The following is a 27,459-nucleotide window of genomic DNA, read 5'->3' as shown; positions in this document are numbered from 1 at the left end:
CTGAGTCATAACAGCAATAAAATGTGGATTTTCTCGTGTCTGCCACATGTCAGTGAAGCAATGATTAATCAGGTGATAATCTGATATGGGGACTAAGGAGTGCACCTGTTTTGATGAGCTCATGTGTGGAAGTGTCAATCACTATATTGTACAACAGAATATAATGGACACCTGAAGATACTTTGTGTACACGTAACAAAACAGAGAAAAATTGAAATGTCTTAGGCATTTACAATTGTCTGTGCTCCATGTACATAAGTTTATATACTTTGTCATTCAAAAGTAATGATTTACTTCATAAAGTAAGTTAAACATAGCTGCTAAGATAGACAATATGCTAAACACAACAATATGTTTATATTTATATATATTTTACTATATATATGTATAATTTATTGTTAATTGGCTTTCATACTACACCCAGTGCTCACACCAAGTGCCCTCCCAATGCCCATCACCCACTTTTCCCTCTCCCCAAACCCCCATCAACCCTCAGTTTGCTCACTGTATTTGAGAGTCTTTTATGGTTTGCCTCCCTCCCTCTCTGTTTGTAACTTTCCCCCCTCTTCCCTTTCCCCATAGTCTTCTATTAAGTTTCTCAGGATCCACATAGGAGTGAAAACATATGGTATCTGTCTTTCTCCGCCTGACTTATTTCACTTAGCATAATACCCTCCAGTTCCATCCACATTGCTACAAATGGCCAGATTTCATTCTTTCTCATTGCCATTGTATATATAAACCACGTCTTCTTTATCCATTCATCAGTTGATGGACATTCAGGCTCTTTCCATAATTTGGCTATTGTTGAAGGTGCTGCTATAAACATTGGTGTATATGTGCCCCTATGCATCAGTACTCCTGTATCCCTTGGGTAAATTCCTAGCAGTGCTATTGCTGGGTCATAGGGTAGTTCTATTTTTAATTTAAGAGAATCATATTATATTTCACAAACTATAAATTTATAGTAGCTTATGATTACTATCAATTATGTTTGGTGTTGAATCATTCATTATAATTAACCTAAGTTATTTCAGTTTCAATAAGAGTATTCAATAATTATCTACTACTTCTCTTTTTTATATTTTTAGGAAGAAATATAAATGAGTCATCATGAATTGGGCTAATGAGAGCTCCGCAAGAGAGTTTATACTACTTGGCTTCTCAGACAGGCCCTGGCTACAAATGCCCCTGTTTGTGCTTCTATTAATATCATATACATTCACCATCTTTGGCAATGTGTCCATCATGATGGTGTGCATTCTGGATCCCAAACTTCATACACCCATGTATTTCTTCCTCACTAATCTCTCCATCTTAGATCTGTGCTATACCACAAGCACAGTCCCTCATATGTTGACAAATATTTGTCGCAACAAAAAGACCATCAGCTACGGTGGCTGTGTGGCACAGCTCATCATCTTCCTGGCCCTGGGAGCTACTGAGTGTCTCCTCCTGGCTGTCATGTCCTTTGACAGATATGTGGCAGTCTGCAAACCCCTGCACTATGTAGTTATTATGAATCATTGGTTCTGCTTAAGGGTGGTAGCCTTCTCGTGGTTCACTGGCTTTGGTAATTCAGTGTTGCAGTCTTCCTTGACCCTTAACATGCCACGCTGTGGTCGCCAGGAAGTGGACCACTTTTTCTGTGAGGTGCCTGCCCTTCTCAAGTTGTCGTGTGCTGACACAAAGCCTATTGAGTCTGAGCTCTTTTTCTTTAGTGTATTAATTCTGCTAATTCCAGTGACATTGATCCTCATTTCCTATGGCTTTATAGCTCAAGCAGTATTGAGAATCAGGTCAGCAGAAGGACGACGAAAAGCTTTTGGGACATGTGGGTCCCACATGGTTGTAGTGTCTCTCTTTTTTGGTACAGGCATCTACATGTATCTACAACCACCTTCATCCACCTCTAAGGACTGGGGAAAGATGGTTTCCCTCTTCTATGGGATCATTACACCCATGTTGAACCCCCTTATCTACAGTCTTAGAAATAAAGATATGAAGGAGGCCTTCAAGAGGGTGATGCCAAAAATCTTTTTCTGTAAGAAGTAAGTAGCCCATTGTGATGAGAGTCCTCTGAATTTCTATCCTTGCAAGTGGTGATAACGTTTGAACTGATTTTCCTACTTTCCAGGCTCTTGTGATTTCATTGAATTCTCCCCACAGTTAGAAATGTCCTCCTCTGTTCAAAGGCAACACTGAGATACCTTTTCTAAGTTAAAAATTTCATTGCTTTCCAGAAGTTCCCCCAATGCACTCTGTTCCTTGAGGATACTTGGATGGTTGATCTTCCTGTTTATATACGATCTGTTCTAGTATCACTTTGTCTACCATCTTACTGTACCATCTTAGTTTGTGATTTCTACACCTTTATCATTAAATAGACTATGATCTCAAGCCAAAAATTTCCCATCAGCACGAAGGCCTCAGTCACTTCACCCTCACACCCCTTGATAAATCCATTGTGTGCTCCTTCCAGAGCTGCTTGCTGTGTGTAGACTGCCTCCAATCTAGTGGGCTCCAACTAGTTAGGTGTGCACATCTCATATTAGAGACTTGAAATATCAGCTGAGCTTCATTTCCTGCTCTATTCTTTTTTTTTAGTGGTTATTTATTTTTGAGAGAGAGAGAGAGAGAGAGAGAGAAAGAGAAAGCGAGCACAAGTGAGGGAGGGGCAGGGAGGGAAACACAGAATCTGAAGCAGGCTCCAGGCTCTGAGCTGGCAGCATAGAGACTGAGGTGGGGCTCAAGACATTGTGCTCAAATCCACTAATCGTGAGATTATGACCTGAGCCGAAGGTGGATGCTTAACCGACTGAGACACCCAGGCACCCCTTTCCTGCTCCATTTTTAATTCATCCTTCTATTCCCCAGCAATAGAATTTCTCTTTTTTTTCTCCTTTGTTCAAATCCTGATTTGTCTCAAGTTCTGCCATAAGCATGAGGGAACTTCTCTAAATTATCATGCTAATTATTTGTAGAAATCTTAACAGTAATCTTTTTTCTAACAGTGATCTGAATTAATTCATTCCTTGGGCTGTCACTCAATAAATGTTTATTTTCATTAGATAGCTCTAGACCATAGGAAAAATGATCAACATTTCCTCCTGAAAAAATATTCTATTGAAGAAAATGCCCTTAAAGTCAGATAATATTTTCATATTAAATAAATTTAGTTTAATAGTATTAAAATATGGAGTAAAAAAAACACAACCATAAATTGAACCTGGAAATGTTGTCTGAAAAGTTTAGGGTGTATCCAGTTAGCAAATCAGAATAATTTTAGCATAGAAGGTGCAGCATCAGTCGAAAATAACTGCAAACATATGTACAGAATATGGCTCTTATATAATGTTTATGTGGCATTTCAAATAAATGGGAAAGGGAACAACTTTAAATCTATGGTGTTTAAAAAGTTGCTTTTCTCAAAAAAAAAAGAAGAAATTTAATATCGAAAGAGAAATGAAAACAATTACATTTGTCATACATGTACCTTTTTAAAATTTCCAAACCACCATATCCATTGTCTTCTATTGTTGAGTATGTGATAAGTATTTCCAACGCAACACATCTAGGGCAAACATCTTCTCTTCTGTTGCGACAAAGACCTCTTCTAAAGCTCACTATTTTACTGAAGGCAGTCACCTATTGTCTACGTGTGCAAATCAGAAACCATGGATCCTATCGTACACCATAGCCTCCATCATTTTCCATATAGAAACCATTACTAAGACATCCAATCATTTCTCTTTGCTACCTTCCATCTCTCCATGGCTTCCTTTTTCACACTTCTACTATCACCATCCTTCACCTAGGCTTGCTGATTATCCAATTCACCTGTATAGATTCCTCCTGATGCTCTATAATGCACTTTAGAAAATATAGCCACCAACAGTGCAAGAAGGTTCCCCTTTCTCCACATCCTCGCCAACACCTGTTGTTTCTTGTGTTGTTGATTTTCACCATTCTGACAGCTGTGAGGTGATAGCTCATTGTAGTTTTGATTTTTAATTCCCTGAGAAATGTATTCAGAATACACACACACACATACATACAGGATGTTATACATACATACATACATACATACATACATACATACATATATTCGTACATATTTATGTATATATATACATATATATGTACGAATATATATGTGTGTGTATATATATATATGTAATTGAGTCTGAGCTCTTTTTCTTTAGTGTATTAATTCTGCTAATTCCAGTGACATTGATTCTCATTTTATATGGCTTTATAGCTCAAGCAGTATTGATCACACACACACACACACACACACACACACAGAGCAATATTACTCATCCACAAAAAAGAATATCTTGCTATTTGCAGTGACAAGAATGGAGCAAGAGGTTATGCTAAGCAAAATAAGTCAATTAGAGAAAGACAAATAACATGATCATTCATATGTGGAATTTAAGAAATAAATGAGCAAAGGGACACAAAGAGAGACAGAGGCAAACCAAGAAGCTGACTCTTAACTATAGAGAACACACTGGTGGTTACTAGAGAGGAGGTGGAGGGATGGGCTCAATACATAATGGGGATTAAGGAGGGCAATTACTTTTATGAGAACTGGGTATTGCATGGAAGTGTCAATTCACTGTATTTGACACCTGAAACTGATATTACACTGTATGTTAACTAACTGCAGATTAAATTAAAACTTAAAAAAAAAAAGAAAATTCAGCCAGAGTGCTCATTCCAAGTGCAAATACAATTATTCCACTCTCCCCACTTGCACTATAGATCATCAGTGGCTTTCTGTTGCTCACTAGATAGAGACAAATGTTCACTCCCTGCCTTGCAGACCGCTCTGTCCCTTGCAGTTATCCTATTTCTGTAAAGCACAGGACATCTGAACATACCAATTCTTCTACATGGAATACTCTTCCCACAGATCTTTACCTAGCTCCTAATTGTTCAGACCTCACCCTTTATCTAGGGAATCTTTTTTTTTTATATCCCTGAGTCAGTCAAATATCCACAAATTTACTCATCATGTGCCTCTCCTGCTTGTGGCATTTTTACTTTTTAGTGATCACGTAATGATGTCTGCACCTACTGCTAACCTGTAAGCTCCATGAGAGTAAGAACAAAGTTTGGTTTGCTCAACAAAACATTCACAGCACTTAGTTCTGAAGGCAGAAAATTAAAACACCAAGTTATCAAAACCTGGGTAATTTCAACTTATATGCAATTTTCACTTATTCTGTAAAGAGAATTTTCAGAGATGTGAAGTCCTCTAGGGCCAGGGACCCTGGTTGTAAAAAAGTCCATGGTGGGATATAGGCGTAAATTCTCAAAGCCTAAAGCAATTGTGTTTCCCTGTAAAAATGAAAATGAAATTACCCACATATGCTCATTAATAGTCTTTTCTATTTTAAAAATAAATGCATTGCCTATAGTTTAGTAAAAGTGGTTTTATGGGGGAAAAATCCATCCTTAAATTTACGGTATATAAAGCTCATCTTTCTTGGTGTATTACTTTATTCCTCTTTCCTATTAATGGAGATTTATATTTTTTCTTATTTTTTAAAATTTTTAAAAATATTTATTTTTGTGAAAGAGAGAGAGAGAGAGAGAGAGAGAGAGAGAGAGAACAAGCAGGGAAGGGGCAGAGAGAGATGGGGACACAGAATCCGAAGAAGGCTCCAGGCTCTGAGCTGTCAGCACAGAGCCTAACATGAGGCTCAAAGTCACAAACTATGAAATCATGACCTGAGCTGAAGCTGGACACTAAACAACTGAGTCACACAGGTGCCCCTTCTTTTTCTTATTTTCATGTGCTTTGTATCCCAAGACTATACCAGGATTCTATAAAATATAACTTAAATACCTGCACAGTGAATTTCACAATGGAGGCATGTTAAAATGAATTTAACCTTTTCTCTATTGTTGAACATTTGTATTTTGATCACTCTAAATACTACTACAAGGAATTCTACACTTTCTGCACAAGAAATATGTGTCCATATGTCAGCTTAGAAATAGAATTTCTATTTTGAGTATTATTGAGTCAAATTACAAATTACTTAGAAGACCCAAGAATTAATAGATATTGCCAAAGTTCCCTACAGAAATTTTATAGCATTCCATTTTCCCACTTGCATTGTATTTAGTAAATGAAAATAATTGCTTCATGACCTTTTGCTAAATCGGGGAATTTTTATCTTTTTAGACATTTGCCAATTTTAGAGGCAGAAATATTATCAAGTTATCGTTTTTTAATTCCTTGAATATTTCAGAAATATTTTTCATACATGATATAAACTAGAGATGCTCATATATATTTGATTTCCTCCCACCCTCTTGGCAAATGGTAAAATTGTACCTCCCAGTTCTTTGAATGTAGTTCAGGATTTTTAATTTGCTTTACCAATAAAATGTGAGTAGAAATTATGTGAGTCACTTTCTGATGATGACTTTAAGATATGGTGCACACCCTGCCATAACCTCCATCCTCCTGCCAATCACAACAAGGAATGTTCCAGAGAGAGTTTTCTGTCTGTTATATTCTAGATTGAGGGGACAATATGGATACCCATCTAGATTGAGGGGATAATACTTTGTCTCAAGACAAAGTAGCATGAATGAGAAATAAACCTTTGTTATTTAATAGCAGTGAGATCTCTGAGTTTCTTGTTTCTACATTATAATGTAGCTTATCCTGAGTATAGAAATTGACACCAGTAATGGGGTTTTGATGTTAAGGGGGAAAAAATGAAAATAGGAAACATTAGCATAAAGTTCAGGTGGCAGATGGTGAAGGCACTGTTACTAAAGATTGGAACCACAGTGGTTCATGTTATAGAGTAAAAAAAAAAAAGAAAAAAGAAATGGTGAAAGTATCACCTGCAATAATTTGAAAGGTGGATAAGGAATGCAATGATTGTAATTCTAAAAAGGGTGAAAAGCATTATTTATTACTATTGGATACATTTGACAAGATATTCCTGAAAAAACTCAGAAACAATATTTGTTTTCATGTGAAAATAAGATAATTAACAATTCAAGAACTTGATAGGTTAGAAAAGACAAATAACCTTTTAGTGCCAGATAGTAATATATAATGTGAAGACATTCTTTGAGAAACAAAGTCCAATTAATTTCTTTAATGTTTATTTATTTTTGAGAGAGAGACAGAGTGCAAGGCAGGAGGGGCAGAGAGAGGAGAAGCAGACTCTGAAACAGGCTCCAGGCTCTGAGCTGTCAGCACAGAGCCCGATGTGGGGCTTGAACTCACAAACTGCAAGATCATGACCTGAACCAAAGTTGAACACTTAACTGACTGAGCCACCCAGGCACCCCACAACGTCCGCTTGAAATATAATCTCTAGTGATAATAACTGATTTAAGAATGTAGCAAGTAGCTGTTATTAAACTTTCTGAGTGTATTAAAATAGCTCCAAATATACCCTTTCAGTTGAAATAACTGGCTCCAGGAAAGGAGACTAAGGGGAAAGTGAAAAGAGAATAAGTTTATCCCAATGAAGTCTAACAGGCTCCATATGCCTATGACTAGATATACAGAGAAAGCCATGTCTTGACTACAACTGCAGATGTGGCCATTGGAGCGTGGAACACACTGAAATCAAATACATGAAAATCTGACTACATTTTAGAGAGATTTATATCACCAAGTAAAGCATGAATATGGATTCAAGAAGCTTCTGACTGTTTGAGACTTAAAATAATCCCTGGACTCCAACCTTCATTAAGTGGGAAGTAGGCTGAAATTCTCAGTTGTTCTCTTCAGATTTATACACAGGATAAGGGACCTCAGAAAGAGTAGAGCCAACAGTTACGAAGAACATATGCAAACATTTCCCTACTGATGGGTGGAACTCTTCACAACTGCCCAGTAGTTTTCAGAATTTCTAGACTTGTGAATTCTATCTCTGAATTTTCTCTTTCTGAATGGAAGTGTTTATACTGGGCACCTTCTTCCAGTTCTACCTATTAAATTTTGAGCATGTGGAGAACACACAATTATCTATTCAGTTCGCAGATCTCTGAGGCAAGAGACTTTAAGCCTGACCACAAATTTTTGGTTTCCTTCTTCCTTCTGGCCATTTGTTAGAATTACAGTTTTCTCATACAGTGGACTAGGTTATGGTCTGTGACTAGCTTTGGTAATAAGTGTGAGTTAAACCAATTTCTAAAATTCTGGGAAGAAATTTGAAGAGCTACTGTGTGTTTTGCAAAATTTATTTCTTTTTATCACAACAATTTAGAATATTTTGCATAGTGTCTAATCTAACAACTTGGATCCCTAATGGAGAACAAAGCCCACAGCCAGTATTCAAGGGGCTTCAAACAAGAGCAAAGATGTAAATCTTTATTGGTTTTAGCCAAAGTAATTTTGAGCTTCTTTATTAATATGTTATTGGCCATTTCTTTTCCATAATAACGTTATGGAAGAATGCTTGCAGGTAGGCAGCAGGAAAAGTCAGAAAATAAACCTATATTGGGAATGTGACCCTCATGTTTTATATACCTACATATGTAATAAAGTACTAGAAATAAAATCACTAACAAGTTTGTTTGTTAAGATACATGGTAGGATATCAGGACATTTGTATTCTAGTATTCATATTTTTTCTGCATTTTTATTTAATTATTCAATTTATTTTTTGGTATTTCAGTTAGTTAATATAAAGTGCAATATTGGTTTCAGAAGTAGAATTCAAGGGATTCATCACTTACATACAACACCCAGGGTTCATAACAGGTGCCCTCCTTAATACCCATCATCCATATATTCCATTCCACCACCCACTTCCCTCCATCAGCCCTCAGTTTGTTCTTTATCATTAGGAGACTCTTATTGTTTATTTCCCTTTCTTCTCTTCTCCACTTCCCATATAGTTATCATTCTTGTTTCTTAAATTCCACAAATGAGTGAAATTATATATTTGTCTTTCTCTGATTGGTTTTGCCTAGCATTGTATATTCTAGTTCTAGTCACATCATTCAAATGGCAAGTTTTCTTTTTTTCTCTTTATTGATGGCTGATTAATATTCCACTGTGTGTGTATATGTATTTGTGTGTGTGTGTGTATATATATATATATATATATATATATGCGTGTGTGTGTGCGTGTATCTCACATCTTCTTTATCCATTCATGGACATTTGGGCTCTTTCCATAGTTGGGCTATTTTTAAATTGCACCATATATTTACTTGACTGTCAGAAAAAAAGTCTAATAATAAAAAACTAGTGTTGTTTCTTTTCTCCTTGAAGATTTTTCCATTGATGTTTAATTGTTCCCTACCAATACTATCTTAGAATCATAATAGTCTAAATTTGAATCATATTTTAAACAATTGATAGGGAAATAACTATTAGACTTACATAAATGTAAATTCTGCAATTAATACCAGGGAATTGAATGAAAGTGGTCAAAAGATACAAACTTTTAGTTATAAGATAAATAACTACTTGCCGTGTAATGTACAACATGGTGACTACAGTTAACACTGTTGTGTAGTATATTTGAGAGTTATGAAGAGAATACATCCTAAAAGTTCTCATTACAAGTAAAAAGCTTTTAGTTTGTTTTTTTGTTTAATATATATGAGATGATGGATGTTAACTAAACTTACTGTGGTAATTATTTTGCAATATATGTAAGTGAAGTTATAATGCCATATACCTTAAACTTATGAAATACTGTAAATTAATTATATCTCAATAAAACTAGAATAAAAAATATCACACACACTGCCTTAATGACACCTAAAATTTGTCTGCTTTCCTGGGATAAGTGCACATCAAAAATCAGGATGTTATAGGGCTTTATTTTCCTAACATATATCAATCATCTACTATAAAAATGGATTTTGATAATTACTGAGTAGTAATTAGTGAAAAAATAGGCACAGTTTCTGCTTTCACAGAATTTATTGTCTAGTGTGGGAAGAAGAACAATCATACTAAACATGTAATATAAGAAATCCATAAAACTAGGTTGGAGAGCTAACATGGCAGCATAGTAGGAGGACCCTACTCATCTTATCCCTTAAACACAACTATATAACTATCAAATCATTCTGAATATTCAGGAATTGACCTGAGGACTGAGAAAAAAAACTCCACAGCTAGACGGAGAGAAGAGGTCACATGGAGGAAGGTAAGAAGTGCGGAGCGATTTTTTGTGGGAGAAATGGATCATGGATGCTGCATAAGGGAGGGAGCCATGGTTTGGGATAAAGGTGAGAGGGAGAGGAGCACATGAAGAGAACACTTCCCCAAATCCATTGGCTGGGAAAATGAGATGGACTGATTTTTGTATTTGCAAACAGTGGGATTTGAATTGAAGTTTTAAAGGTCAGCAGGCTTGACTGTAATAGAGCCCTGAAGGTGCTGCCCTAGGCGTGGACAGAAGTGGGACAAACATAAGACCACCTGGGGCACAGAAGTGGGGGGATTATTCTCTCTACTTAGAGTAGTGTACCTGAGAGGTAGCATTTGTGGACATGTCTCTCTGGGAACGAAGGAGATAGTGGGTACCATTTCCTTCCCTCAACCCTCAGCATAAAGTAGCATCTGTCAACAGCACAGCACTGAGACTGGCTGCCTAACCTTCTTACACAAAGTCCTGAACCCCCATTCTCTGCCTGTATTACCCTACTCAGGCAAGTGTATCTCAGTCCCAGTGTAGCAGGACCTTTCCCCAGAAGACCAGCAGAACTCCTGACCCATTCCACATCTCCTGTCCAGAGACTTGTGCAAGACCTCATTTCTACTGAAAGTAGCATCAAGTCTCAATTAACAGATATAGACCAGAGCAAACCTAGTTAAAACTCATTACACTCTGACCAAGGACCAAATGCTGCCCATAGCAGGCAAGGAGAGCCTCTGCTGACTACTGACCTGAGGGACAGAGAAGCCAAAACACAGCAAGCAGAGTGCACAGAACACATACCAGAGACACTTGCTGAAGTACAGGCCCTGGACACTATATGACCTCTTCTTCATAAAGCCATTACTTTCAGGAGCAGGAAACATAATGGGCTTTTCTAACAGAGAAGACAGAGACTTAGGCAAAGTGCCAATAGGGAGGAATTCATCCCAAACGAAAGAGGAAGATAATGCTACAGCCGAAGATCTAAGTGAAACCGATATACGCAACATGTCTGATGAAACATTTAAAGCGACAATCATAAGGATACTCACTGGGCTTGAGGAAAGAATGGAGGACTTCAGGATGTCTTACTGCAGAGATAAAAGAGTTGAAAGAACAATCAGTCAGAAATGAATAATTCAATAAATGAGATTCAAAGCAGACCTGATGTAATGACCACGAGAATGGAAGAAGCAGAGGGATGAATATGTGGCAAGGAAGACAGAATAATGGAAAACAACCTGAACAAATGGGAGAAAGAATAATTATGGAAGACATGAGTAGACTTAGGAAACATAGTCCAACAAACTTATTTGTGTAATAGAAGCCCCAGGAGAAGAAGAGAGAAAAAGAGGGAAAGAAAATTTATCTGAAGAAAGAATAGCTGAAAATTTCCCTAATCTGATGAATAAAACAGACATCTAGATCCAGAAGTCACAGAGAACTACCATAAAAATCAATAAAATCAGGCCAAAATGAATATATATTGTAATTAAATTTGCAAAATATGCCAATAATGAAAAAAATCTTAAAAGCATCATGTTTGATATTAAAAGCATCAAGACAACTAAAGTCCCTAACTTACAAGGGAAGACCCATGAGTCTGGCTGCAGATTTCTCAACAGAAACCTGGCAGGCCAGAAGTCACTGGTATAATACATTCAATGTGTTAGTAGGGAAAAATCTGCAGCCAGGAATACTCTAGAGAGCAAGGCTGTCATTCAGACTAGGACAGAAAAAGACTTTCCCACACCAAGAAAAACTAAAGTAGTTTGTGACCACTGAACCAGACTTAAAAAAACATTAAAGGGAACTCTTTCAACGGAAAGGAAAGACCAAACGGGACAAAGACAAGAAAAGAAAAGAGCCAATCACCAGAAACAATGAAAAAAAACAAGTAATGAAATGGTACTAAATACATAACAATAATTACTTTCATGCAAATAGACTAAACACTCCAATCAAAAGACATTCTGACAGAGTTTCAGAATGAATAAAAAAATAAGACCCGTCTATATCCTCCCTACAAGAGATTCATTATCTATATCCTCCCTACAAGAGATTCATTTTATTTTACTATTTTATTTTATTTTATTTTATTTTATTTTTATTTTAAGATTATTTTTAAATAATCCCTACACCCAATGTGGAGTTCAAACCCAAAGCCCTGAGATCAAGAGTTACATGCTCCACTGACTGAGCCAGCAAGGTGTCCCACAAGAGATTCATTTTAGACCTAAACAGACCTTCAGATTGAAACTAAGGGGACAGAGAAAAATTTATCATGCAAATGGATATCAAAAGAAAACTGGAGTAGCAATACTTATATCAGACAAACTATATTTCAAACCAAAAACTATAAGAGATGAAGAAGGGCACTATATCATAAAAAGGGAACTACCCAACAAGAAGGTATAACAATTGTAAATATTTATGCCCCCCAACTTTCCCAAATATGTAAGTCAATAAATAACAAACATAAAGGAACTCATTGCTAATAATACAGTAATAGTAGGGGACTTCAACACCCCACTTACATCAATGCACATCGTCTAAGAGCAGAAAATAAACAAGAAAACAATGGTTTTGATTGACACATTGGATGAGATGGACTAAACAGATATATTCAGAACATTTCATCTTAAAGCACCAGAATACACATTCTTTTCAAGTGAAATTGGAATATTCTCCATAATGGATCACATACCGGGTCACAAATAAGCCCTCAACAAGCACCAAAAATTGAGATCATACCATGCATGGTTTCTGACTACATCACTCTGAAACTTGAAGTCAACCACAAGAAAAAAATTGTGAAGGCCACAAATCCATGGAGGTTACACAACAGGCTACTAAATAATGAATGGGTCACCCAGGAAATCAAAGAAATTTAATGAATCCATGCACCACAGATGCTGGTTGGAAATGGTTGCTGCCAGCAAGGGGAACAGAGGACCCAGGGCTGCCTGGAAGGTGGGATGCAGGCAGTGAGAGCACCTCTTGGGCACCCAAGTTTTGTGCAGGCAGTGGAGGTTCATCCCTGAACAGGAAGCTGGTTGGACTCCTAGTAACAGTGGCACCAGTTGGGGCCCCAAGCAGCTGGGGGCATTGTCGCAGAAGCAGCTTGTGGTTGGGTTTGTCCAATAAATAAGATACTGTGGTTGTTTTATTGTGAAAAACACATGGCCCAAAAAACTGCTGGAACTAATACACGAATTAAGTAAAGTCACAGTATGCAAAATCAAAGTATAGAAATCTGTTGCATTTCTATACACCAATGATGAAGTAGCAGAAAGACAAATTAAGGAGTCAATACGATTTACAACTACACCAAAAACAATAAGACACCTAGGAATAAACCTAATCAAAGAAGTGAAAGACCTGTACTCTGAAAACTATAAAACTGATGAAAGAAATTCAAGATGACACAAGGAAATGGAAATACATTCCATGCTCATGGATTGGAAAAACAAATATTGTTAAAATGTCTATACTACACAAAGCAATCCACATATTTAAAGCAATCTCTATCAGAAAGAATACCAATGGAATTTTTCACAGAGCTAGAACAATCCTGAAATTGGTATGCAACCCCAAAAGACCCTGAATAGCCAAAGTAATGTTGAAGGAGAAAAGTAAAGCTGGCAGCATCACAATTCTAACTTCAAGTTCTACTACAAAACAATATGGGTCTGGCACTAAAATAGACATATAGATAAATGGAACAGAATAGAAAACCCAGCAAAGGACCCACTACTATATGGTTAATGAATCTTCCACAAAGCAGTAAAGAATATCCAATGTGAAAAAGACAGTCTCTTTAAAAAATGGTGTTGGCAAAACTGGAACTTACAGAAAAACTTGGAGGGGTGTCTGAGTGGCTCAGTTGGTTAAGTACCCAATCCTTGATTTTGGCTCAGGTCATGATCTCACATTTTGTGAGATCAAGCCCTATGTCAGGCTCTGCACTGACAGCATGGAGCCTATTTGGGATTCTCTCTCTCTCTCTCTCTCTCTCTCTCTCTCTCTCTCTCCCTCCCTCCCTCCCTCCCTCCCCTCTCTCTCTCTTAAAATAAATACATACATACATACACAAACAAACAAACATGAAAAAAGTTCTAAATAAAAATTTGGAAAGAAAAACATTATAAAACAGAATAGCAAAAAACAGTCATCTGATTTTAAATTGTGCAAAGTATCTAAATAGACTTTTTAAGTTTCTGTTTTTTAAATTTAAATTATAATTAGGTAACACACAATGTAATGTTATGTTCAGGTCTACAATAAATATAGTGATTTGACACTTCCATACAGCACTTGGTGCTCATCAAAACAAAGACACTCCTCAATCCCAATCACCTATTTCACTCATCCCCACACACACCTCCCCTCTGGTAACCATCAGTTTGTTCTCTATAGTTGAGAGTCTGTTTCCTAGTTAGCCTCTCTATTTTTATTCCCTTTGCTTATTGTTTTGTTTTTTAAATTCCACCTATGAGTGAAATCATATACTTGTCTTTATCTCATTGATTTTTTCTGCTTAGCATAAGACATTGTAGCTCCATCCATGTCACTGCAAATCACAATATTTCATTCTTTTTGATGGCCAAGTGTTATTCCATTGTATATGTGTACCACATCTTCTTTATCCATTCATCAGTGGATGGACATCTGGGCTCTATCCATAGTTCGGCTATTGTTGATAATGCTACTATAAACATTGGCATGCATCTGCTCCTTTGAATCTGTATTTTGTAAACTTTGAGTAAATAACCTAGTAGTGCAATTGCTGGGTCATAAGGTAGTTCTATTTTTAATTTTTTGAGGAATCCCACACTGTTTTCCAGAGTGGCTGCACAAGTTTGCATTCCCACCAACAGTGCAAGAGGGTTCCTCTTTCTCTACATGCTCACCACAATCTTGTTTAATGAGTTGTAAAGTTTAGCCATTCTGACAGGTGTGAAGTAGTATCTCATGTAGTTTTGATTTGTATTTCCCTGATGATGAGTGATGTTGAGGATCTTTTTATGTGTCTCTTAACCACCTGGATGTTTTCTTTGGAAACATGTCTATTCATGTCTTCTGCCCATTTCATAACTGGGGTTTTTTTAGGTTTATTTAATTATTTTGAAAGAGAGAGAGAGAGCAAGTATGAGCAGGAGAGGGGCAGAGAGAGATGGAGAGAGAGAGACTCCCAAGCAGGCTCTGCACCACCAGCATGGAGCCCAACATGGGACTCGAACTCATGAACCATGAGATCATGACCTGAGTTGAAACCATTAGTCAGTTGTCCAACCGACTGAGCCACTCAGGCGCCCCTTATTTGTTTTTTTGGGTGTTGAGTTTGGAAATTTCCTTATAGATTTTGGATATTAACGCCTTATCAGATATGTCATTTCCAAATATCTTCTCCTATTCCGAAGGTTGCCTTTTAGTTTTGTTGATTGTTTCTTTTGCTGTGCTGAAGTTTTTTTCATTTTGAAGTAGTCCCAATGTTTATTTTTGCCTTTGTTTACCTTTCTCGGAGAGATATCTGGAAAATGTTGCTATGGCTGAAAAATACGTTGCTGCCTGTGTTCTTCTCTAGGATTTTTATGGTTTCAGGTCTCACATTTAGGTCTTTAATCCATTTTGAGTTTGTGTTTGGTAAAAGCAAATTGTGCAGTTTTATTCTTGTGCATGTAGCTGACCAGTTTTCCTAACACCATTTGTTAATAAGACCATTTATTAATTTGAAGTTCAGAATTGTGATGCCACCAGGTTTACTTTTGTTTTTCAAGATTGGGCTATTTGGGATCTTTTGTGGTCTCATGCCAATTTTAGGACTGTTTATTCTAGCCCTGTGAAAAATGCTGGTGGTATTTTAATAGGGATTACATTAAATGTGTAGATTGCTTTAGGTCATATAGACATTTTAACAATGCTTGTTCTAAATTATGGAAAGAGCCTAAATGTCCATCAACTGATGAATGGATAAAGAAATTGTGGTTTATATACACAATGGAATACTACGTGGCAATGAGAAAAAATGAAATATGGCCTTTTGTAGCAACGTGGATGGAACTGGAGAGTGTGATGCTAAGTGAAATAAGCCATACAGAGAAAGACAGATACCATATGGTTTCACTCTTATGTGGATCCTGAGAAACTTAACAGGAACCCATGGGGGAGGGGAAGGTAAAAAAAAAAAAAAAAGGACGTTAGAGTGGGAGAGAGCCAAAGCATAAGAGACTGTTAAAAACTGAGAACAAACTGAGGGTTGATGGGGGGTGGGAAGGAGGGGCGGGTGGGTGATGGGTATTGAGGAGGGCACCTTTTGGGATGAGCACTGGGTGTTGTATGGAAACCAATTTGTCAATAAACTTCATATAAAAAAAAAAAAAACAATGCTTGTTCTTCCAATCCATGAGCGTGGAATATTTTTCCATTTCTTTGTGTCCTCTTCAATTTCTTTCATCAATGTTTTATAGTTTTCAAAGTATAATTCTTTTCCCTCTTTGGTTAGGTTTACTCATAGGTGTCATATGGTTTTTGGTATAATTGTAAATGGGCTGGATTCCTTCATTCCTTTCTGCTGCTTCATTATTGGTGTATGTGGAGGTATGTTCCCTCCAACCCTACTTTGTTGGTGACTTTTTTTCATGAGTGGATATCGTACTTTGTCAAATTATGCATATACTGAGAGGATCATATGGTTCTTATAACTTCTTTTATTAATGTGGTACATCACATTGATTGATTGTTGAATATTGAACCACCTTTGCCACCGAGGAATAAATCCAACTTGATCATGGTGAATTATTCCTTTAATGTACTGTTGGATTCAGTTTGCTAGTATTTTAATGAGAATTTTTGCATCAGTGTTCATCAGTGACACTTGCCTGTAGTTGTATTTTTTAGCGGGTCTTTGGTTTTGGAATCAAGGTAATGCTGGGCTCAAATGAATGAATTTGGTAGTGTTCCTTCCATTTTCCTTTTTGGGGATAGTTAGAGAAGTATAGGTATTAACTCTTCTTTAAATGTTTTATAGAATTTGCCTGTGAAGCCATCTGGTCCTGGACTTTTGTGTGTTGGGATATTTTTGATTACTGACTCAGTTCTTTTTCTGGTTATGGGTCTGTTTGAGTTTTATATTTTTCTTGTTTCAGTTTTGGTAGTGTATATATTTTTTAAAATGTATCCGTTTCTTCCAGGTTGTCCAAATTATTGGTGTAAAATTATTCATAATATTCTCTCAAAGTTGTTTTTCTGTGGTGTTGATTGTTATTTCTCTTCTCCTGTTTGTGATTTTATTTATTTGGTTCCTTTCTGTCTTCTTTTTTATAAGTATGGCTAGGGTTTCTTAAATTTTATTAAATTTTTTAAAGAACCAGTTCCTGGTTTTATTGATCTATTTTTTTCTATATCATTTATTTTTGCTCTAATGTTCAATATTTCCCTTCTTCTGCTGGCTTTATGCTTTTTTGTTGTTATTTTCTACCTCCTTTAGGTGCAAGTTTAGGTTGATTATATGAGTTTCTCTTGCTTCTTAATGTAGGCATATATTGCTATCTACTTCCCTCTTAGACTACTTTTGATGTATCCCATTGGTTTGGGACCATCGTGTTTTGATTTTGTTTCCCATGCATTTTTATTTCCTCTTTGATTTCCTGGTTGATCCGTTCATTGTTAGGTAGCATGTTGTTTAAAACTCCATGTATTTGTGGTCTCTCATTTTTTTTTTTTTTTTTTGTGGCTGGAAAAGATGCATGGTATGATCTCGATCTTCTTGTACTTGTTGAAGGCTGATATGTGACCCAATATTTGATCTATTCTGGAAAATGCTCCAGGTGCACTGAATGAGGATGTGTATTCTCCTGCTTTAGGATGAAATGTTCTTTTAAAAGATATAATGATATTTACTCTTTTTGGGAGAGCACAAGTGAGGGAGGGGGAAAGAGAGTGCCACAGATCATCCAAAGCAGGCTGTGTGCTGACAGACTGACAGCAGTGATCCTGATATAGAGCTCAAACTCATGAATCACACAATCATGACCTGAGCTGAAGTTGGACACTCAACTGACTGAGCCACCCAGGTGCCCTAGGATGAAATGTTCTGAATATATCTATCATCTCCATCTGGTCCAGTGTGTCACTCAAAGCAATTGTTTCCTTGTTGATTTTTCAGCTTAGATGATCTGTTTATTTTTGTAAGTGGGGGTGTTCACGTCTCCTACTCTTATTGTATCATTATCAATGAGTTCCTTCATTTTTATTATTAATTCTGTTATATATGTGTGTCCTTCCATGTTGGAGACATAAATATTTACAATTATTAGATCTTCCTGTTGGATAGTCCCTTTTATTAATGATATAGTGCCCCTCTTCACTGTTACATTCTTTGGTTTAAAAATCTAGTTTGTCTGATATAGAGAATGCTACCCTTGCTATCTTTTGCCTTCCATCTGCATGATAACTGTTTCTCCATCATCTCACTTTTAATCTGCAGGGGTCTTTAGATCTAAAATGAGCTTCTTGTTGGCACCATTGGAGGGTTTCATTGTTTGTTTTTTATCCATTCTGACACCGAATGTATTTTGATTGGAATATTTAGTCCATTTATAGTCAGAGTCATTATTTCTAGATATTAAGTGCCATTTTGTTACCTGTTTTTTCATTGTTTCTGGAGACTTTCTCTATTCCTTTCTTGTCTTTATCACTTTTGGTCTTCCCACTGAAAGTGTGCTCTTTAATATTTCTTTCAGCCTTATTTAGTGGTCATGAGCTCCTTCAGGTTTTGTTTATTATGGGAAAGCCTTTTTCTCTCCTTTTCTGAATGATAGATTTACCAGATACAGTATTCCTGGTTGCAGACTTTTCCCCATTCAACATGTTTAGTATATCATTCCAATTCTTTCTCCCTTGCCAAGTTTCTGTGGAGAGATCTGCAGCCAGCCTTATGGGTTTTCCCTTTTAAGTTAGGGACTTCATTTGTCTTGTTACTTTTAGGACTTTGTCTTTATTGCTATATTTTACAAATTTAATTACAATATGTATTAATGTTAGCCTTTTTATGTTGTTTTTTATTGGATTTCTCTGTGCTTCCTGGATTTGGATGTGTGTTTCCTTCCCCAGATTAGCGAAGTTTTTAACTATTATTTCCTTAAATAAATTTCTCTGTCTCTTTTTCTCTCTTTTCTTCCTCTGGGACTCCTGTAATACAAATGTTATTACTAAGTCTATTGTCATGTTGCATAATTATTCTTTCTTTTCTTCAGCTTCCTTATTTTCCATTATTTTGTCTTCTAGGTCATGTATTTATTCCACTGCTTCTTCAATCCTGTGTTGGTTGCATCACTTCTGTTTGAAATCTCAGTTATTGAAGTTTTCATTTCTGGCTGCTTGTTTTTTTTTTATCTCTGCAGCAAAGGACTCCCTGTAGTCTTCCATTCCTTTCTCGATCCCAGTGAGTATCCTTATGATAATTGCCATAAATTTTCCATTAGGAATATTATATCTTTTCACTAGGATCTCTGGCCATGACATTATCTTGTTCTTTCACTTGGGATCACACACCTTGTTGTGGCATTTTTCCTAGATCTTTGTCTTTTTCTGTGTTAGTAAAGCCTGTTATATTTTCTGTTCCTGAAAGTAATGGCCCTATGAAGAAGAGGCTGTATAATGTCCAGAGCCTGGGGCTTTCGGACATGTCTCCAGTATATGCTGCATACAGTCTGCTTTTTTGTTCTGGATGCTCTGTCATTCAGGTTAGTCATCTGCAGAGGCTCTCTGCCTGCAGAGGGAAGTTTCTGCTCCCTGGCCTGAATGTGGTGAGTTTTAATGAGTGAGCTCTGGTCTGACTATGAAATGAAATCTGTCACACCTCCACCAGGTCTGGGCTCTGTAGAACTCTTGGTCAGCAGACATTATGTGGGCAGGGTTTGTGCTGGTCTTCTGGGCGAGGGTCTCACTGCACTTGGACTGAGGCAAGTGTGAATGAGAAGAGCAGTCCCACCAGAGTACAGCAGTGTGGGGGGTTGGTGTATGCAAGATAGGCTGCCAGTGTGAATAGACTTTTTTTTACAGAAAGATGTACAGATGGCCAACAGATACATGTAAAGATGATAAAAGTCACTAGTCATCAGTGAAAAGCAAGTCAAAACCAAAATGAGGTATCACTTTACAACTGTTACAATGGCTAAAATCAAAAAGACAAGAAATAAGCATTGCCAAGAATATAGAGGAAAAGGAACATTCCTCCACTGCTGGCGGGAATGTAAATTGGTGCAGGCACTGTGGAAAACAGTATGGAGTTTCCTCAAACTATTAAAAATAGAAATAGCATATGATCCAATAATTCCACTCCTATGTATTTACCTAAGACAATGAAAACAGTAATTCCAAAAGACACATGTACCTAATGTATATTGTACCATTATATACAATAGCCAAGGTATGGAAGCAACTTAAGTGTCCAGACAAATGTACAAGGAAGATACAGTATGTATATACATTTATTATTCAGTCATGAAAAAGATGATATCTTGCCCTCTGTGACAACATGGATGGACATAAAGGGTATTATACTAAGTGAAATAAGTGACACTGAAAAAGACAAATACCATATGATCTCACTTATGTGTGCAACCTGAAAAAAAGGGATGAACAAACATCAGACCCATAAATACAGAGAACAGACTTATGGTTGCCAGAGTGAGGAGGTTGGGGATGGAAATGTGGATGAAGTGGTGATGGAGGTATAGGCTTCCAGTTATGGAATGAATAACTCATGAGAATAAAAGGTACAGCACAGAGAATATAGTCAATGATAGTGTAATAGCGTTTTACAGTGATGGATGATGACTACAATTGTGGCAAACATACATTCATGTATAGAGATGGTGACTCACTATGTTGTACACCTGAAACTAATGTAACATTGTGTATCAGTGTTAGTTAAAATAAAACAATAATCTTGCAAAGCTTAAATTTTCTACACATGAGTTTGCAGCATTATAAATTTTGGCATGAGTGTTTCAATTATTCTGAAGTCAAATCCCCTGAGACACTGACAATAAGCACAAATATAGTATTTCTCTATTACAAAAAAGTTTCATTTAAGCAAATTTTTATGACATTGTCCACTATTATATTTTGAAGCATCAAGAAAAGTGACTGACATATAGTGGGCACTCAACAAATTTTTACTGACTGAATGAATAAATAAACAAAATAACATATGTTAACTTTTCCTTGCCATAATGATTTATTGTTTAACCCAAATGAGGGACTATTTTTTATATAGTCCATGTTAGGTGAGGTAAAAAGTCATTACTGTGCTAGGTTATTTTGGAAGAAATATATGGAGACAAAAGTCCTTTGGTTTCTTAAAAATCAAATTGAAAGGTGACCACTGCTTCTTTCTCTGTATAGAACTAGAAACATTCCCACTTTTATTATGGCAAGAATATAAACAATAGCCTGAAGAAAATATAAATAAAAGAAAATTCTCTCTTGACAACAAAAATACTTGTCTGAAATTTTCACTGATATATAAGGAAGTTTTCTATGAAATTGTTGAGGTAGATGAGTTTTCTAGAATTATTTTAGTTCTGAGTCCATTTTCCACAATAAGAGAAATTCCAAAAATTATCCTTCCATGTTAATATGGCAACAAGTGGTATTCCCACTAGGGAGTTTGTACAGTGTTTCTTGCCAAGAGATGTCCACTGAGGTTCATTATCTTTGTGAAGGAAATGTTGCACAGCTTTATATAAAGAGAAGGAACTATTCCTTAACAAATGTTATTTGTGTCCACATATAAACATACTCAGGGGCTTTCAAATCAAAAGGACAAATTGTATTAGGGACCTAGGATATAATGTGAAGCCACTGAACACAGACAGAATATTCAATCCTCATCTCTAATTAACGTTTAGTTCCTTTGGAAAGAAAAGATCAAGTCAATTTTGCAAGAACAGAGAGCACGACCATTAAATAGCAGCAATGATGTAAGGTAGGTGTTGTATATGGGTGGAAGTGATCTATTCAGCTTCATGATTTTATCTTTTTCAATTCCATGTGTTTTGTGTCCTCTCTATGCAAGTTCTGTACTAAAATACGTGTAAATAAATCAAAACCTTTAATAACGCAACATCATAACATAAAACATTAAAATATGTCTCCTTTAATGAAGAAAGATATAGGGATACTGCTTGCATTTGTGGGCATTTCAATGAATTAAAATATACGTGTACTTGTATAAAAATCTTAACATCATGAACCCTGGATTCAAGCCACATGATAGGAGTGATTTGGGGAATGAAAGGGAACAAAATGCAAATTTTGTGAGTCTTTTGGTGAGGTAAGTACACTACTAATATTTGGATGCAACCAGACCAAGGATTAATGAAAAGATATGGACTTTTAATCACACTGGACACTACACTTCCTAAAAGTAACTACCCCAACATTAAGCATTATACTTAATGAAGCATAGTCACAGATACTGGATTAATCAATCCTCACAACACAGGTGGTACATAAGCAATGCATACAATGTCTATGTTTTGGGGCACCTGGGTGGCCCAGTTGGTTAAGCATCCAATTTTCGAACATGGCTTAGGTAGTGATCTCACAGTACATGAGATCAAGCCACACATCGAGCTCTGCACTAACACCATGGAGCCTGCTTGAGATTCTCTCTCTCCCTCTTTCTGCCCCTCCCCTGCACATCCTCTCTCCCTCTCAAAAATAAATAAATAAACATTAATTTTTTAATTAAAAAAGAGAAAAGGTCTATGTGTTAACTATCCCAGTCGACAGGATCCACGTTCTCTGACTTCATATCCTCTTTTCTTTTCTACTACAAGTGTTTTTTCGAACTTCTTACCAGTGCCAATAGCAAGATATACAATTCATTTTATAATCCACATCACACATATACACATACACTCACACATGTGATGGAAACAAATATAGTAAATCCACAAAGAAGCATTGAACTGCCAAATTTGTGATAGATTTCAACTTCTGGTGTGACAAGCATGAACCCACATCACATTGTACTTTTAAGCACTGATGCCTTGAATGGCTCATATCACCAAGCAGTACTATCAATTACTTTTTCTCTTGTTCTTCAAGTATGGAACCTGTGGAAAGGAACCATATCCTTTAAGCTGCATGTTTCCTGTTATGACAAAAGGTTTGTGCTGCAAAAGTCAGTTTAGGATTTGGGGCATAGGCCCAAGGAACAGTGATGTATCTTGTTTCTATGCATTCAGATTGATTCTGTTGGAGCTCAGAACATCCTGAACTTCCCTAAATCACATCATGAATTCAGGCAGAGTGGTCTAGGGCCAGCAGATGATGGATGAAAGAAATGAAGCCATGTGGTACATCAGCATGGCTTGTTCCTGGGAACCACTCCTCTGTTTTATTCTTTTTCCCCAAGAACAATGGTGACTTTCCCCCTTCCCTAATCATTTTTCTAATAAAATTTTCTCTATTGCATTTCTTAGGCAAATGCACAGATTTGTTGCCCTTTCTTTTAGACACACTACAAAATAATAATGTTTGGCATTGAGACTCATACTTTTTCATGATTACAAGTATAACAATTTCACTGGAGTTACACCACAAAGAAAATCCCTGCATAATTCACTCTATCCAAATGAATAAACTGACCCTCAGGAAACCCCATACTGAAATACGTGTCCTCACTTTCACTTGAATCCACCAACAAGAGAAATGGCAGTCATGAATCTGGGCAATGCAAGCATTCCAAAGTTCTTCATCCTATTGGGTTTCTCTGACCATCCCTGGTTGGAAAAGCCACTCTTCATAATGGTGCTTGTGGCTTACATCTGCACACTAGTGGGAAACATCTCCATTATTGTTGTGTCCAAGGTGGACCCTCATCTTGACAGCCCTATGTACTTCTTCCTTTCCAACCTCTCCTTTCTGGACCTGTGTTTTACCACAACCACCATCCCTCAGCTGCTGGTGAACCTCTGGGGCCAAGATAAGTCCATCAGCTATGGAGGCTGTGTGGCCCAGTTCTATGTGTTTCACTTCCTGGGGGCCACGGAATGCATCATCTTGGTGGTCATGTCCTTGGATCGGTACATAGCCATCTGCAAGCCCTTGAGGTACCCAGCTATCATGCATCAGAGACTCTGTGTCTTCCTAGTGTCTGTGGCATGGATAAGTGGTTTGACTAACTCCTTGCTTCAGGCATCTCTCACTGTCCAACTGCCACTTTGTGGTAACAACAAGGTGGATGACTTCCTGTGTGAAATTCCAGTGATGATCAAGATGTCCTGTGTTGACACTGCTTTCAATGTAACTATGCTCTCTGTTGTGGGTACATTCTTTACCCTGGTCCCCTTGTCTCTTATCCTTGTCTCCTATGGGTTCATTGTAACTACAGTGCTCAGAATTCGTTCATCAATGGGAAAGAAGAAGGCCTTCAACACCTGTGGCTCCCATGTTATTGTTGTCTCTCTCTTCTACGGGCCAGTAATATGCATGTATGTGCAACCTTCTGGTACTAACTCCCAGGACAAGAACAAACTCATGGCCCTGTTCTACAGTCTGCTGACTCCTATGCTTAACCCTTTTATTTATACTTTGAGGAACAAGGACATGAAAGGGGCAATAAGGAGACTTCTCCTCCCATTGAGCTATCAGGGAAGAGAATAAGCACTGCTATTTCATACTCCACACATGTAGGACTCCAAAGAGGCCCTGCTCTACCTCTCAAATTACCCTCCTCCAAAATCATTAGCATCCTCAGTAACTACCCAATCTACATGTACGTTTATTCACCACAGTATTATAATTTATTGGCCTGCATTTTGCAATGTGAACCTTAATCCCAATTTTCCTACAATTTGTGTGACAGTGAATCTCTGTCATAAAGTCCTCTGAGTCCATCTTTGAGTAGGAATCTGAAAAGTGAGCAGTAAATAAATGCTCATTACCTGACTCATTCACCATTAGCCAAAAACATCAAGCACTATCATTTTATGTGTAATGTTACAAATATAATGTAAGTAATAAAGACCACAGTTTACCATCTTGCTATTATGGATATGATTTTATGGGTATAGTTTGCCAATCAACTCTTTTTATTTTTATTTGTATTGAAGTATAATTGATATACAATGCTGTATTTGTTTCAAATATACAACATAGCGATTTTTAAAAAACATATACCTTATCAAATGTTCACCATGGTAAGTGTAGTCACCATCTGTCACCCTAGAATATTATTACCATATTATTGACAGTGTTCCCTATGCTATACTCTTCATCATTTTGACTTGCTTATTTTATAACTAGAAGTTTGTGCCTGTTAATCTCCTTCATTTAATTTGTCTGCCCCCCTACCCAACCTGCACCCCTCTGGCAACTACCATTTTATTCTCTGTATTTATGAGTCTATTTCTTGTTTTGTTGCTGCTTGTTTGTTCACTAGTTTTGTTTTTTAGCTTCTACTTATAAGTGAAATCATGTGGTATTTGTCTTTTTCTGCCTAACTTACGTCACTTAGCATAATACCCTCTAAGTCCATCTATGTTGTTGTAACTGGAAAGATGTCTCCTTTTTATGGCTAAGTAATAACCCCTTGTATATGCATACTTCTTCTTCTTTATCGACTCATCTATTGATAAACACTTGTGTTGCATCCATGTCATAGCTATTGTAAATAATGCTGCAATACAGATTAAAGATAGGGGTGCATATATCTTTTTGAATTAGTGGGGTTTTTTTCTTTAGGTAAATACCTATAATTGGAACTACTGGGTTGTAAAGTATTTCTACTTTTTAATTAAAAACATTGTTGTCTATAGTGGCTGCACCAATTTATATTGCCACCAACAGTGTCAATCAACTCTTTTTAGGAATTACCATCAAGAACAAATGGGATAATATTACCTGACCTTCTCAACCACACATTCACTGTTTGATCCTTTATAAATAACATAATTAAAAAAATAATATTGGACTCTTACTTTCCTATATGTCTCCATGGAATTCTTTCCTTTTGAAGTATTTGACTGAATTAACCATTTCCAGGTTTCTAAAGGGAAATGTTGAGGACTCAAATCTTGAGAGACTTCTGTGCAGCCTCCTGGTGCTGAGAGTCATGTAGCCCTCACTGGGGGGTTAATTTACCTAGCATGAGAATATTAGGTGTATTTGGTAGGTACTCAAAGATGAACTAGTTAAATAACTTAGGAATCAGAATATTAGACGTTAAGAAGAAAGAAAATGGGGAAGATGGAGGATAATGTGGGTGGGATAGAAAATAAATTGGCTACCACATCATCAATTCTTAGATAGAAGTGATGAAGCAGAAAGATATATGATGTGGGAGGGGGAATTCTATTGATTTTATCAGTAATATTAATTCATTATAAGCCTGTCGTTTTTCATACTGCTTTACTCCCTGCCCTTACAAAACTCTCATCTTTTAAATTATATTTTAGGTAAATATGTAATTATTTTTCTAATAACTAAGTACTTTTATGTAAGGTATTCATACATGTGTCCATCCTGATGCCATTGTGTGTTTCCACTATTCCCTTTCAAACGGCAAGAATAAATCCACTGACTCATATTGTACAAGCCTCTAATACAGAAATATATAATGATTACAATCACTAATTAATCATAATGAACTGATTCACTATTTAATTTCTGTTCTTTGCATTGCCACAAACTTTTCTTTGTAGACCTGAATGGAAGGATACTATGATTCTGCTGTTGTTGGAGACAAGGAAATACACTCTTTTGGAATCAGGCTGATTCCCTGGCATGACCACTTGTCTGTTAAGAACAAGGTCTTCTGTGTCACTATGTGGACCTCTTTCATAGTACTGACCACTTGAAACTTTACATTACTTAGGATGACTACTTCTTTCCCCACAAAACAATAATAATAATAATAAATAATAATAATAATAATAAATAATAATAAAGAAAAAGAAAAAGAAAAAAAAAATTTTTAAAAGAAATAAACCAATGTGTTCCTTTTATCTCCCTTGGTAGCCCTAAGGAGTCAGCACAATAGGAGCTAAGGAATAGGCTCCTAATACATGTTTTTAAATTAATGAAAAGTATTACCCATGGTTAAAACCTACATCACAGGCTCATGTAAAAGTGTATCATGACTAAATGATGAGTTTAACAGATGTGATTAGTAGCTGATGTTTAAGACAATGTTTTTCAAACTATCTTCTGGCACTGCTCCAGTAGATCTTAACAGCAGTTAGAAACAGTAATCCATATTTAAACAAATTTGGGAAACCCAAATATT

At 36.6% G+C, this 27,459-nt stretch overlaps 2 protein-coding genes across 2 annotated transcripts; both read left to right on the top strand.

The window, feature by feature from the left end:
- The first annotated feature begins 1,113 nt into the window (after positions 1-1,113).
- Positions 1,114-2,055, top strand: LOC124527928 (putative olfactory receptor 2B3). The gene has a single exon (XM_047101214.1). The coding sequence runs from the start codon at positions 1,114-1,116 to the stop codon at positions 2,053-2,055; it is 942 nt and encodes a 313-aa protein (XP_046957170.1).
- Positions 2,056-23,891: 21,836 nt separating this feature from the next.
- LOC124529248 (olfactory receptor 2B11-like) lies at positions 23,892-24,836 on the top strand. Its single transcript, XM_047103079.1, has one exon. The coding sequence runs from the start codon at positions 23,892-23,894 to the stop codon at positions 24,834-24,836; it is 945 nt and encodes a 314-aa protein (XP_046959035.1).
- The last annotated feature ends 2,623 nt before the right edge of the window (positions 24,837-27,459 follow it).

This window comes from Lynx rufus, unplaced genomic scaffold, assembly GCF_022079265.1.
Source record: "Lynx rufus isolate CCGP_SWC_20201006 ecotype Redwood Valley unplaced genomic scaffold, mLynRuf1.p SCAF_6, whole genome shotgun sequence".
Lineage (NCBI taxonomy): Eukaryota > Metazoa > Chordata > Mammalia > Carnivora > Felidae > Lynx > Lynx rufus.
The sequence above is the reverse complement of the archived record's forward strand: the minus strand, read 5'-3'. Positions and strand labels throughout refer to the sequence as shown.